The sequence below is a fragment of the Xiphophorus couchianus genome, chromosome 4, assembly GCF_001444195.1.
Source record: "Xiphophorus couchianus chromosome 4, X_couchianus-1.0, whole genome shotgun sequence".
NCBI lineage: Eukaryota > Metazoa > Chordata > Actinopteri > Cyprinodontiformes > Poeciliidae > Xiphophorus > Xiphophorus couchianus.
In genome coordinates this window covers 4,332,869-4,348,558 of record NC_040231.1, presented here as the reverse complement: position 1 = coordinate 4,348,558, position 15,690 = coordinate 4,332,869, and the positions used below count along the sequence as shown (strand labels likewise).

Below are 15,690 nucleotides of genomic sequence, written 5' to 3'. Positions count from 1 at the left end.
GAAATAATACAATAAAACCATAACAATGTGAGAAAAAATATCACATTTTGAGAATAAAGTGATGACATTTTAAGAGTAATATCATATTTTAACTTATTTTTTTAGCGTGGCCCTTTGTGCCACCTAAAAATCTAATATTTTTCCACTTCCTAGATTCTCCAGCTTTTGTGTAGAGTCAGTAAAAAAAAAAAAAAAAGAAGTTGTAGCACTGTACATCACAAACACCAGTTTCCACACAAATCCAGCCCATGTGTTGAATAACAGCCACAATAAACTCTAAGCTCGACTTTGGCAGTTCAAGGACCTTCAGAGTTCAAACAATGGAGGAAGAGGAGGAGGAGGAAGGCCCAAAGCGCATGGACAAAGCGAGAGTGTGTGTGCGTTGGGGGGCGGGTAGATATGGAAGAGGTCCACCTCCACACAGGACAGAAAAGGTGAGTCATAAAAGCAACAAAAACCACATGACTGACCAATAAAGGGCGGGACAGAAACTCACTATTTTAGAGGATCTGAGCTCCTGTAAACCGGAGCGCGTCTCACCTTTAGCTTAATGGGACTTTAATTCACAAAAAAAGTATTAAGCAGGTAAAAATGTAAAAAAAAAAAAAAAGAAGCCCATCCTCTTCAATAGCAGAGCTACACAAACACACCGGAGCATGACAAATGATTTGCTGTTTAATTTATTACGCTGCCAGCCAGGAGGATTTGCTGGGATGTTTTGTTCCAGGCTGCTGGCTGGCTGTGTTCGCCCCTCTCCCAGCACAAACCTCCCACAGCAGCACAGTGCAAGAGTTAATTACTGCTCCGCTCGTACCAACGCATCAAATAAGATCCGGCCTCCGTCACAATAAATCATCACAGCCAGAGCGAGCATCAAGCAACATGATGTTTTGGCCTGGAAGTCCTGGAGATGTCAACAATCAAAAGGAGAGGAAAGAGTTTAAGCTTCTTCAAGGACACTCTCCTGCAGGAGAGTTTATGGAAGTTTTGTGACGCAGTTTGTGTGCTGTAAAGAACCCCGTGAGAGCCTAGCAGGCAGCCGATGGATGCCGTTAAAAACTCTATTTTGGGTTTACGACCAACGAGAGGAGTGGAGGAGCACATCAACACCCAACACTCACTTTCTCCTTCCATTAAACTGCTCCAGTCCTCTGATGTACAGGTGCATCAAAAAAAATTTAAACTCCATTTCAGAAATTAAATTAAAAAAGCAAAACCTATTTATAGTCTTATTACATGAGGACTGACATATTTTTAAACATTTCTGATAATTTTGATCATTAATACCTCAAATTCTCACTGCAAAACCACAAAATCTTAAGTATTTTTGGTCTAGTTTCTAATGCAAATATATATGTACACTTGAAATAAGATCAAACTAACTTACAAGAAACATTTCAGCTAGTTTTAAGTCAACAATTCCTTCATATTCATGAAAAAGTATTAGTTCACCTGGCAAATTATGTTACTTATAAGAAGGGAGAAATGTCCTGTTATAAGTGAAATAATCTGCCAGTGGAACTAAAGTACTAAAAAGTTACTTGTAAGTTTGTTTTGTCTTATTTCTAGTATAATAAGATATTTGCACTAGAAACTAGAAAAAAATACTTGGTAATATTTAGTATTTTTGCATTGCCGTTTCTTAGAAATCTTTTTTAATGTAGAAATGTTGGCCAGCTAAACGATATGCCTACACTCAGTGAGAAGCAGCATTCAGTTTCTAATCGCCACAAATCTGGAACAAACTTCCAGAGAACTGCAAAGATGCTGAAACACTGAGTTCCATGAAATGTTTAGAATTGCCTTTGATTAGTAGTAAGTGCAACATTGTTCAACATATTTGATCATTTTGATGATGGCATTTGACTAGTTAATTGGTTGTTTCATTTGTTTTTGCAGTGTAAAGCATTTTAAACTGAAAATGTGCTATAAAAATAAACCTTACTATTTGCCCTTAGCACTTGGTTGCGGCTACTTTTGCTTGAATTATTGCATCAGCCTGGCATAGATGCAATAATCAGCCAGTGGTTGTGATGTGCAACTGTACATCTTTGAAAAGCAGAAGTAGAGCCCCCTGCACAACCAACAAGAATGTCTCACTAAGTGGTTTCAGGATGGCAAGTCAATAACAAAACAAATGTGCTGAACATGTGCCATTGTTCAGCACATTCAGCGGTAAAACCAGCTGACCAAACGTGCTGGGGTTGCTAAGTAACGGCGCAGGTCTTGGCTGGCGTTGATGCAACTTATGGTCAAAAAAAAACAAAAAACGGCTGGATGTTTTTTTAAGAGTTAGAAGCTGCTGAGACTGAAACAGAAGTACAAAAACAGGCAAAATGCGGATTTTCTATAATAGATCTCCTTTAAATTTTCATGGAAGACACTTCCTTTTGTTTCCAGATGGAAATAGCTCAGGACTAAAAAGAAACTGCTTTGTCAGACGACCTCAGAGGATATCCTGCTGTGTTTGGCATTAGGACGTTGGAAATGGATCCACTGGGTTCTGGAGGTTGCAGGGAAAAACCGCTGAGGTTCAGGCTTACTGAAGCAGAGCCCACTGAGGCTCGATTAGATTGGGATCTTTGGGGTTTCAAGGTCGGGCCAATGCCAAAGACTCTTTGGTGCATTGTAGCTTTTTTAAACTATCACCTTAAACTCAATAAACCAAGTATTTATCTTTTCCAACAAAACTTTTTTACAAATTTTATGCTTTGAGACTCTTGCTTTTCGATTCCGTTAAAAGATAAAAAGGTTCGCTATGAATTTATTGTTGATATTTTTTATAGTGGTCATACAATTAATAAATAAATGGATCAATAAACATTGGATAGAAAGTGTGGAAATGTTAATAAATTTTTTCCAAACTATTTTCTTTTTCCCTGTTAATCCACACCTGGAAAATACAATATCTTATTATTTCACTGATAACCAAACATTTTTCCCATAAAAAAAACCGCTATAGATTAAACATACTACATTTTGATCTATATTCAAGGATTGTTGACCTAAAACAAAATCCTATCTTGCTGAAAAGTTACATGCAAGTTAGTTTTGTCTTATTCCAAGAAAACTAAGATGCTTGCACTGTAAAATTTTGTGTTGCTGAAGTTAGGAATGCAGAAAGAAAAATATAAAAGCATTAATTTACATGTTTCTTTTCTTAGAAGTTTGACATCACCTTCGTCTTTCCAAATATATGTTTTTCACCTCTTTAATACAATAAAAGTGAATTTAAAAAATCTTGAGTTTTGATTTTATAATCCCACTAATGTTCTGACATGAAGTTGGATTATGTTCTCCAAGTCTTTGAGAAGACTCAGGAAGTACAAACACATCTGTACCAAAGGCACTCTGGCATTTGCGACCAAAGTTGTGCACTGAGTTGATGTCAATCTTAAAAACAAACCTGTTTTATGCTTCTCCTTGTAATTCATTGTCCTCTTTTATATCCCCTGAATTGTTTATCTGAGGCAGCAAAGCTTGAAGCGTCCCGCAGCACTTGCGCAGCGTCACAGTTTTTGACGCTCTTATCAGGCTGGCAGCAGGCGGCGGCAGCTGAGCGCGGCCACAGGCTATCGGACCACCTCTGTCTCAGCGTGGTTCATTTATTACCGTAGTTTTCACCTGATTTCTGCTCAGGAAGTCGACAGCCAGTCCTGAGCTTCATTCATTGGCACATCAGGGGTAGAGTAGTCAGCAGGTTGTTGGTTTGATTCGCCCCGAGTGGCCTACCAGTTTGTGTATTGGTGTAAACATTCGCAGAGTGACAGAATCGAATTTGTTATCTTTTTTATTTATTAATATTATTAATTTCTTAAGCTCAGGGCATGATGCTTTGTCTTTTGAGATACTTAATTCAATTGTTGTGAAGTGATTTATTGATTCAATAAGTCAGCCAGAAGCTCTAAGGGTCACTAGTGAAGGAACTAGTGAAGGAACAATTTTTATTTTTATCCTTTTTATATAGGAAACAGATCCCCCCCCAATTACAGTTGTAGTATATAAATAAAATATTTGTTGAAATTGTCATTGTGTTCTAACAGTATGAGAGATAATCTGTAAAAAAAATAAATAAATAAAATAAATAAAAAAATCAAGCTCCTCCAATTAATCAAACAACCAATAAGAGACCTGGAGGTGGGTCTTAGCACTGTCAATCATGCCTGTGTGCATGCCACTTCTCACCCTCTTGTTCTCTGCTAGAACATGAGTTCTCTTGTTCTTTTGGGCTTGTTCTATCAAGCCCAAGAGAACAAGCCCAAGAGGGTTTGTGCTAATGGGGAGAATAGTTTTAGCAGAGCCAGTTGTGAATGATAAAGCTAGTTAGCATCGCCACCAATGACAGCGGATAAAATGTTTTCCTGTAATGATAAGTTGTTTCTCTGCCATTAGCAGATTTAGCAGTGCGTTCCTGAGGATGATTGACAGCGGTAAGATCCCCTTTCTGGCTCTGATTGGTTGTTTTGACCAGGAGAGGTTCATTTCTTCAGACAGCTTTAGTACCAATCTTTTCTAAGATTATGTCTCATATTACACTATTACAAATTGGTGACAGTTTTAACAAATATGTAAAAAACATATATTTTTAAAATAAAAGTTATATACTGCAGCTTTAATGAATCAAATCATTTGTATTTTCTCTGGCTATCTTTGATACTGAAATGTATTGGATGGTCACTGATTTAAACATTCAAAGTGCGACAAAAAAGCAAAAATACTGCATACACAGTTTAAAACTGAATCCTACAATTTCAAAACGTGGTTTAAAAATAGTTATTTGATAGTTTTGTTGATCCTATAGCTGATAGTTAACATTAAATTCAGCTGGAACTATCAGAACTTTTCTTTTCAAACAGTAACAGAAGATCCTCACACCATATTGCATCATTTCCCTCCATTTCAAACTGCGCATAAAGCGATTTTATAAACATTAATACTGCTATTCTTTTGAGTCATGATTCTGCAGCATCCAAGCTGATATCTGATGAAGTTTTACATGCTTTCTCTGATGTGTGATTTGTTCTGATCCTTACTTATCACTGTGGGTGACAGATTCAGAGCGTCAACAAGCCTGTCTGAGTCGCTGTCACAGACAGATTATCTGCTGCAACATGCAAAGATGCAACCTCAATGCCTGAGAGAGCCAAGTAAATAAATCGCAGCGGAAGGATATACAGCAGGTACGAGAAGTGCTGAAAAGACTGGCAGCTCCATTATTTCTAAAAGTGTAATTGACATGAAATTCTCACCAGACATCCGAGAGAACCATAAATTATGTGTGATAAAATGAAAAAATACGGGAAAAGAAGGTGTAAAAAGGTGGTGACACCAGTAATTAAGAAAAAAATCAAGTCATTTAGTGCAAATTAATGTCGGCTGCTTCAGTATCAATTGATTGCCTTTAAATAGATGTTTTATTACCATGGTGTCATACCAGAAACATTTAAAGATGATTAAAAAAAACAAAAAAAAAACGTTTTAGCTCGCCTTATTATTGCAAAACAGACTGATGACTTTGGTTCTCTGAGAATTTCTAAATTATTCAAGACTCCAGTAAGCGCTTGGAGCCAAAACCAGAAGGGAAAAGAACATAATTATGTCAAAAACTGGCCAAGATCAGGTGCTGACAGCAAGATTTCATGCAGAGGAGAGAAAATAATCATCAGATGAGTTGCCCAGAAACAAAATGAGAGATTCAAAAAAACCAGAAATTAACAGCAACAATTGTTTAAAAGAAACCAATAATACATTTTGCGGCCACACTCTAAACACTCAGTATGTTGAAACGCGTTTAAAAGTTTGCTGAACATCAATCATTATTGTGCTAACAACAAAAGTGACAACAACTATTTATTATGTCTTAGTTAGCTAACTGTATGCTGTGAAATGGGGTCACAACCAATCATTGAAACACAAAAAATAAAAATCTTAATTTATATCCTCAAATTGCATACAATAACTACATTTTCCCATATTTTTAAGTTCATTGGTGTACACCATCATTGGATAAACAGTGGACAAAAATAGTAAAATTAACAATTTGGACAGTTTTGGAGGGGTGTTTTAAATAATAAATTTGAATTTATCGTAACAGTGATGAATAAAAATTATACTAATGAGTGGTTACTGACCTGCTTTAACAGAAATGGGCTTTTCTAGAAGGAAGACTGTCTGTTTCCAGTGGGTTTTTGTAACTTGAGGGCCTGTGGAGAATGTCACCTAGCGGAGAAACAGCAATAAAGGATTATTTCAAAACATGAGAATCAATCTCCTGTACCGTACTAGGAATATATAGTTTTACTGAAACATCTAGTAGTAGAATCAAATATTTCAGTCCTGAAGAAGAAACAATGTTCTCAAAAACAGTGTATTAAAAATAAGCAATAAAGTTCAACTTGCTCGATTTAATATTTTGGAAACCTACATAAAATCTGTCTTTAATACTAAAATATAGCATTAAAGCTGCAGTATGTAACTTATAAAAAAAAATTCCCCATTTGTTGAAAAGTATGGTAAGAGACAGATAATCTGTGGAAAATTTTTTTAGCTCTTCTGGTTTCCCCCAGTACCAACTAGAAACAACCAATCAGGGCCAGGAGGCAGGCCTTAGCGCTGTCAATCATCCTATGTAAGCCACTTGCTGTCTGCTACGTTACAGCTTCTACCAGACAGCAGAGTGTGTAGCAAATGCTAAAGCTAGCTAGCATGGCTACCGGTGACATCAGAGAAACTGTTTAGTTCCTTAGAAGTGCCTTTATGAGGTTGATTGACAGCGGTAAGACCCTCCTCCTGGCTCTGATTGGTTGTTTTTGGTTCAGCAATAGTAGCTAAGGAAGAAGGTGGAGGAGATTGAACACTTAACAGATTATCTGTCTCAGATTACACTGTCACGACATAGTGACAGTTTTAACAAACATGTATAAAAGCTACGTAAATGATCAATTTCATTCTGTAAAAGTCAATTTGTTTCCACTAGTTGTGCACCGATTGCAGTTTTTTTGGCTGATCTCTGATTATCAATCTTTTAAAAGCCAAACTTGCCAATTCCGTTTTAGAGCGATAGCATTTTTTTTGTCTGAAATATAACAAGAAAGTTGCTGAACTGGAAACAGTGGGGTAACTGTTGCTAACTGTAAACGTGCAGACATGACCTGGTGGGCCAGTCTGTCAGTCAAACCTAGACATTTACCAAAGTAGATAAGATTGGTTGATAAGATCGGCTTCACATGTAAAAATTGGCCGATCTCCCAAAATTAAGAAAATTGACAGTGATAAATCGGTGCAACCCTAGTTTCTACAACTCATTTTAAAATCACTTTGTTCTATTGCATGGTCCCTGATGCCACCACACTCTTGAAGCAAAAAGATATTACTGTTTTTCATATTGTTCCAGCTTCAGCCCCCAGTGGAAACTGTAATTTACTGGTTCAGCCACTGCATGCACCTTGGTTCCCAGGTACAATAGGAGGTGCAATCAAAAGGCACGTCTGTGTTGCTCACAGAGCTTGGCATCAGCTGTTCCAACTGGCCAGGCTCTGCTGGATAAGTGCTTGTATCAGCAGTTGGCTAAGACGCTCGTCAATTGCCAGTGAATGCCTCAGGGAGGAGAAACACGCCAAGGCGTGAACATAATTGAGTTTCTGTTAAATGGCTTGGATGTTGCTGCTGCTGCTCACCTTGTTGCTGCAGCCTTTGTCGAAGAAAATGTCAAAGTAGCCGACAATTGCCTGCAATGAAATATGAAGGTTGTGTTAAATTGTGGCAGTAAAATAAACCCCCGAATTTGTTTGACTGCACAGCGGCTCTGACATGCAGAGCAGAAAAGCCAGGTGTCAATGAGCACAAAAGGACTTAATAGGATGTTTTTGTCCAGGAAAAAGACATTAAAAACTGTTTAAAATATTTCTGTTGTGGTTTTCTCCTGGCAGATGCCAAACCTTTGCAGCGCAACTACAAACTACAGCTTCACACTGCAAAATACCCACAAAATCTTAAATATTTTTGGTCTAGTTTCTAATGTAAATACCTTAGCACATTTGAAATAAGACAAAACTAACAAGTAGCTTTTCAGCTTGTTTTAAGTAAACAATTCCTTATTATTGATGAAAAACGGATAGTTTAACTGGTCGATTATTTTACAATATAAAAAAAATGTCCTATATATGAAATAATCTGCCAGTGGAACAAGTAGTTAAATTATTGACTTAAAACAAACTCCTATATTTTGATGAAAAGTTATTTGAGATTTATTTCAAGTATATTAAGATATTTACATCAGAAAACAGGTGAAAATACATAGTAAGATTCTAGCTAATATTAGAAAAATCCCATTAAACATATTTAATGACATATGTGAATCAAAGAAGACTGAATACTGTAACTGAATAAAAATGTGTTGCAAACAAACGCACCCAGATTATTGCACCTTTCTTGTTTCCTATACAGTATTTTTCACCTTCTCACCTTTCAGATCCACCAAGTTTATATGATCTGGGGAACTAAAATATCCCAATTGTTAAAGATATTGCAGGTATGTCTCCTTAAACTTCAATTCTAAAATAAAACCGGTTCAGTATGGTGTTTGAGTATTCACGCTGAGTCTGCAACACGCCCCATGCGCTTTCCTTCACCTCATCAGAGACTTGTCACTGGACAACAGAAATAAATTATGAGGCAGCCACCAACAACGCCGAGGACATTTCTGCTGATGACCAAAAAAAAAAAAACAACAATACAGCTTGCTACAGTTCATAAAATTAGCAAAGGTGGCTATTTTGATGGGAGTGTTGCAATAATATAAAAAAGTCTCAGGAGAGGAGGGGAAATTGGTTATGAAAAATAACACTTATAGGTGCTCCAGTGGAGAATAAATGTATGGATAAGGAAATTAAACAAGTGACAGATTTTTAGTTTCAGGCATAGTATATATATATATATATATATATATATATATATATACTGCTATATTATATATATACTGTATGTACTGTATATATAAAATCAAGGAAGTTGTGGGTTTCTACTGCTTCTAAAAACAACCTAAACTCTTAAAAACATTCAGTTGGTTTGTGGCAGTAAGTTAATGTTTTTGGTGTCAGAAAAACGAGTCATTTCAAAAACCTTCGTAATGTAACGTCACAAATCAGCAGGCACTGATTCTCACCTAGTAACCCCTGTGTAGTCCAGCTCGTTACCTAGCAACCCCAGCCCATCACCTAGTAACCCAAGCGGAGCTTCAGAATGTTTGACCATCTGGTTTTACTGCTTTATAATTGCCGCTGGAAAAGAAAAGTATATTCATTATCTGAGAATGATTTTGTGCAAAAAACTTTAATAATTATTCTAACCTGTTGAAGGAAGCATAATAGGCCACCTATAACTACACAATTAAAATTTCAGATGAATATAAAGGCTGATTTTATTAGATATTAATCCTCGCAGAGCTTTAAAAGAATCTGAGCAGTAGCCATTTCTGTTATGGGCGAACTGGGCAAACACCCAGGGCGGCTTCTCCTGTAGGGCGGCATCAGTTGTTACGTTCGTAAACAGTTTTGCAGTTAAATCTGTAGCCTATTTCTTCCTTGAAATATGCAGCATTAAAGCTTTTTAAAACAGTTGTGTAAATTAATTTCAATTTCTTGAACTGCAATAGTGTAAACTGCCTTATAAATTGTTTTTATGTTAATTGAAATTTGTGCATCTATTATAACTGAATCCATTTTATTTTTTGTATTTTAAACTGCTTGGTGTACTGTGTGTTTGTGATTTGCTATGTGTGTTTATATTATTTTTCTTGGATCTCCCACATTTTTCCTAATATTGAAATAAATTTTATGTGCGTCTATGATGGCGAGTGGTAATCTGAATGATGTAATGGTCCAGGGCACCGAACAGGCTAGGACCTCCCCTGCGTCATAGAGTTAATAATTTCATACTTCTAAAAAAAATTGAGGGTAAGTCCAAGGCCAGAGTAGCTTTAGGCGACAATAGCCAGATTTGTAGGGGGAAAAAAAAACACCCGCAGGCTTGTTTTCTTCCTGTATGTGCCCCTCCTGAAAGAGGAAAGCCACTCTATCAATCTCAAGAGCACACTTGTAGTGGCAATGATGCAGAACTAATAGCTTTTAATCCTGACGCAGCTGACAACTTGGAGGCCAGCTCTCCTAGACAAAGAAGAACCGGATCAATGGAAGGAGGGAAGGGAATATGAGAGACAGAGGCGCAAAGGAAGACAACATGAACGGAAAGACAGATTACTAAGAGTCGAAGATTAAATTAACCTGTAACATAATGCAAATCCAGAGGAAGCATTTCTTTAGAAGGTGCTTACAGCCCATGAAGAAAGAAACTCATGAAATCCACAAACAGCTTCTACAAAACAAAGTTTTTTAGGGAGGATAATGGATATGTAAAGTTGTGCAACCTCAATGACCACAGTGTTCAATACCTTCCCCACACCAAAGCTTCAATCAACCTTTATTGACTCGGACAAGCAGAGGCAGCACCGCTAGCTCACAGCTAAACTGCCAGAAAAGAAGCCAAAGTGGATAAAAGAGCATGTCAACCCAATGCAATTATGCCGTTTAATGAATACTACAGAGAAGCTCGTAGCTGAGGTAATTAGGAAATTAGCTTTAATTACTCATCAGGCAGAGCAGACTCACCTCTCTCAGTCAGAAAGGCAGAGATCACCCTCAACGCGCCGCGCTGATGACAAGGCCTCGTAAGCGAGATTGATTGTCACTTCTTTGTTGTGCAACTTTCACCAGACAGCCGGGATGGGCAATTATAATCTGCGCTCCCGCGTGAAACTTGGAAATATAAAACCGACTAAGCAGTTTGGCAACTCGACACTTCATTAAAATCGCATTTGAGAAAAGGAGGAAGAAATGTAACGGCCTCAGACATTAAACACAGAAGATGTGAAAGCGTTCAGATAAGCCATTAAAGACATTGATGACGCACACGCTGTACTAAATCTAACAAATCAGGGCCTTTCAAACTTCTTGACCAAAGAGACGGAAATGAGCAACTAAAAACTTTTGTGCAAGTTAATTCAAAGTGTGAAAAGATTCTAAAATTTGTATTTTTGTTATAGTTTCTAGTGCAAATATCCTAACAAATTTGAAATATGACAAATGATCTCATAAGTAACTTTTCAGCAAGATATAGGAGCTTGTTTAAAGTCAATAAATCCTTAATATTTAGGAAAAATATGTGAATATTGTCTTTTTATAAGTGAAATAAGATCTATTCAGTCTAATTCTGTGCTTTGTTCTCTGCCTTATTTTTTATTTTACATTGTACTTGGAATTTCTAATTGCACTTTCTGAATCATTTTAAAGAAAGTTTACTGCAGTTTAGTTTTTACATGTTTGACCATGTAGGGAACATATTGTTCTGTTCTACTCCTAATTACATTGACTGAACAAATTAAAGTCGTTTTTACATGTTTGACCAAGCTTCTGAAGCTATTGGTGTATTTAATTGTGCTTTATTTTTCAAAGTTACCAAATACAATTATATTTAAGTACATCTATGTCTGTTTAAAAAGACAAAAGTTTTAAATCAATTCAGCACTGCTTTCCTGTATCGGATCGGAATCGGCCGATACTAAATCTCATATCTGTATTGGAGGTGGAAAAAAAAGTGGATTGTGTTTATCTTGGATATTTAAAATGTCTTCCAATTCATGTGTTAAACATTCACAAGAATTTAATGTTTGAGAATGTGTTCTTGGATTACTACGCTATTAGCATTATTAGCTGAAAATGGTCTCAAAATAGCAATATTATTGTTTATCGCAATACCTTCTGGGACAATTTATCATCAGCAAACAGGCCTAACAAGGTGCTAAGAAAAAACTGAGAAAAAAAAGTGAAACCTTAAAGTGTAGCGAGACAAACGCCCCAAAAGAGGACAAATAAGAATGAATGCATTTCATTTTCATCAGTGTTTAGCCTTGGGCCTGTGCTCTGTCTGCGATAAAGGATGGCAGCGGGCTTCCTGACGGCCCACAGAGGAGGATCAGAGATGGTGCGGCTCTCCGGCCCCCATTCTACGGGAAGAGCGAGGGGAAAATTAATAATTATCATCATGGATAACACTAACAGGGAGCAATTCATCATTGCTCTCCTTTTGCCCGGCTACATGTCAGTGAGATGCGTGGCCTGGCCAGATACTATTATACGGCGGCAGAGGGGGAGGCTGTAGAAAAGGAGGCGGGGGGGTTAAGTAGAGGGAGGAGGAGGGGCAGTGAGGTGGAGGGGAGGGAAAGAGGGCTAATGTGCTTTTGATGGGGTTTATCCAGGCATGGAGGCGTCAAGCATGACCACCTCTAGAGCAAGGCGGCGTGAATTCCCCCCACAGACGTCAAACTCTCCTCCTGGCCTTTCAGCACTGCTGCTGAGATCAAACACGAACACGTTTCCAACACGCCTACAGGTTGTTTTCCTCACACATGTGTTAAACCAACAAATCTACAGCAGGTTTTAAGTTGTACAACTTGGCTTTATGTGATTATTTTACAAATATTGTGAAAAAAACCCGAAAACCTAGAGTTATTTAATGTAAAATTTACTTTTTTGAGCTTCACATCAAGTTATAAAGTTATTACCTCATTGAAAACATACCTGGAATGTTTCTTTGATTAGTTCATGAATGTTTGAGAAATCCTTTAATCTCCATGGCAACCGTTCAGTTATGCAAAATGCCTCACAGAGCTTAAATGAAAGTAGATAGTTGGGCCTTTACATAAATAAATAAACGAAAAATAATAAAATAAATTAGATTTTTTTATCAGTCTAAATCAAATGAACAAGAGAAAATTGTCTGCAATGTATTTTTAATAACAACTGCAGACTTTTAAGACATAGTTTGCACTAGAATGTTATATATTGTGTAAAAAGAGCTTCCAAAAGTAATGAAACAGCTTTTCAGTCGATCTTGATTTTAATGCAATGTTCTGACTTGGTGAGGTACATTAGAGAGTGGATTTTTCCATTAACAATCCCTTTATTAATGTACTAAAGTTTGTCCTTGAAGTTGACGAGAGCCTGACCTGACACTCCAGAAGGCCATGGCTCCAGACACACAATTTAAATTTGATGGAAAGCAGGTTAGAGATGGATTGCATAGATTTCTTTCGCCCTTCTCAGCACGGCTACAGTAACCACGTCAGCAGCGAGACAGCGCTCTTCAAATTAATTATACACAGAAACTTATTCTCTCCTGCCACGCCATCAGCATACATCATTGGGCAAATTTCGCTACCTTTTCTGAAGTTCAGGTAAGCGATCATGACAGTAGGAACACTGAAGAGCCAAAAATGAGACTGAAAATGGAACTTCCAGCATATATATCTGCTCTAATCCAAGTTCTGTGAAAAAAGGTTGTGTAAACATGGCACAAGAGAGGGATATTTAAAATAATAATAATAATAATAATAATAAAAAAACAGAAAACAAGAGCAGAAGGATTTGTCTGAAACGGCACAGACGCAGGGGTAGTGCTGTTCATTTAATGCAAGGTTAGGCAGGCTGAGCTGATGAATGGACTGTCGGCGGGAGAACAAAAGCAGCCGTTCAATCACAGGACAGGAGAGGCAGCAGCTACCCTCTTACCAATCCCAGAGCACTGGTCCAGGACCAGTTTACCCTTCACACGTTATACCCCTAACTACCGGTAAGACGCTACATCTGTTCTGACAACAGATCAGTATTGTAAAGATGGAAATGTGAGGAAAAGGAGGAAATTAAAGTGAAAAATCTACAGAAGATTTGTTTTTGTGTGATTAATTAGAACAGAAAGAAAGCAGCTAAAAAACAGGAAGTGAAGGTAAACTCAACACGCCTCGCCATGTGATCGAATCATCCGTTTTGCTGCACTGGACTCCAAACACGTCTGGACTTTAAAGTCTAGAAATAGAACTGGGATGTTTTCAATTACAGAGCAGAGAAGACAGGAAAAATGAGAGGATGTTTACGAATCCCATTATATCCAGCAGCTTCACCTAGAGAGCACAGGCCAGATAATAACTACGTATTGATTGTCCATTAAACCAATACACCCGACAGTGCAGCACAAAAAAACCCACTACAACACAAAGCCACTTGGACACAATGAGGTCTGTTGCAGACTGATCACTTCACACAGCATCAGGGTCTACAAAACTGGAGCTACTCTGTAGTTACTGCTTGCATTGTGGAGAGAAATGTGGCTGAGACACAGTGGGACGATGCTGCCCACAAAATACACATAGAAACTCGTTTTCACGACCTGCTTTTACTGGACGATACATCCCAACACTAATGTTCACGCAAACTTCTTCCAAGACATATTGTTATTTTAGTTTCATTACAATATTGATAAAAATATGCAGAAATATGAGGAGAATATCAAAAGTATTCATAACCCTTTTGTCATTGCTCAATACACTATATTGGAGATTTTGTGCAACACACAAAATCTTACCAAGTATTTTTATCCAGTTTCTGATGCAACTACACTTACTACACAAAACTAACTTATAAGTAACTTTTCAGCAAGATATACGAGTTTGTTTTAAGTCAATAATTCCTTAATATTGATTTTAAAAAGTACTAGTTCCAATGGCAGATTATTTCACTTACAAACGGCATTTTTCCAACATTATATGTGAAATAATTTGTCAGTGGAAATAGCACTTTACATCAATATTAAGTAATTATTGACTTAAAACAAGCTCATATTTCTTCCTAAAAAGTTCCTCATGAATTAGTTATTATTTCATGTGTTCTAATATATTTGTTATAGAAACCAGACCAAAAATGCTTGGTTTGATTTTGTGTTTTGCAGTGCATAGTGCTGCAGTGAAGCACTGTTGTATACACTGATCGAATAATATGAAATTAATGTCTTAAAAGTATATGAGTGCTTTATTGATCAGATTTTTGCCTGATATTAAGACCGTATTCACAGAAAATTAAAGTAGATTTGAAAAAAATCATGTACCATGAATTTGCAGTGACAATTGCTCAAACTTCAGTTTAAAATAATATACTTATGCTTCCAGTTAATACATATTTATAAGCTTTGCCCTATAAGTGCTGGACATCATTTCTAAGACCTTTTTAAAGTCACATTTACTAACATCTCTGATTCCAGCTGACAGCATCTTGAAACCAAACATTCAATCATCAGGGTCTGAATGATGTCTTGTCTGCCTGGCGTCTTTTTTACACATTTCTGGTAAATGACAGGTGAACAAACGTGTTTCCTGCTACATTTTCTTTTCTTTAATGTTTGTGACACAAACAAAAAACTTGCACCAAGATATTTGTTCAGATAACATTTCTGCAGCAATAAATTATATAAAAAGCTAGTTAAATAGTTGCTTTCTTCCCAAGTTGCCTCAGTGATCAAAAGTGGTGATAATAAGGTGAATATCTGTTTGCAATTCTTACCGTGCAGTCTGTGGTTTTTGTTATCTTTAGCAGGAAATCTGTAGTAAACTCCAGCTCTGACAGGCACACTGTGTTACAGTCCAACGTCTGTTGAAACAAAACAGACATAACGACAACAAATTAAACAAAACGGTAAACAACAGTAGATTAAACAATACAAGACAAAGCAAAACATAAAATGGATTTATAAAAACACAAAAGAAACTCAACGGAAAAGCAGGGTAGTCAGAGGAAACCTATGTCTTTC

General features: G+C 37.0%; 1 protein-coding gene across 2 annotated transcripts in view; it reads right to left on the bottom strand.

The window, feature by feature from the left end:
- Positions 1 to 15,690, bottom strand: part of prmt3 (protein arginine methyltransferase 3) — a 59,271-nt gene that overhangs the window by 3,937 nt on the left and 39,644 nt on the right. For both annotated transcript variants that reach the window (XM_028015063.1, XM_028015064.1), the window contains 3 exons: positions 15,444 to 15,530; positions 7,677 to 7,727; positions 6,132 to 6,219 (listed from right to left, as the gene is read on the bottom strand). In XM_028015063.1, coding sequence (XP_027870864.1) covers positions 6,132 to 6,219; positions 7,677 to 7,727; positions 15,444 to 15,530 — 226 coding nt within the window. The remainder of the gene's footprint in view (positions 1 to 6,131; positions 6,220 to 7,676; positions 7,728 to 15,443; positions 15,531 to 15,690) is intronic.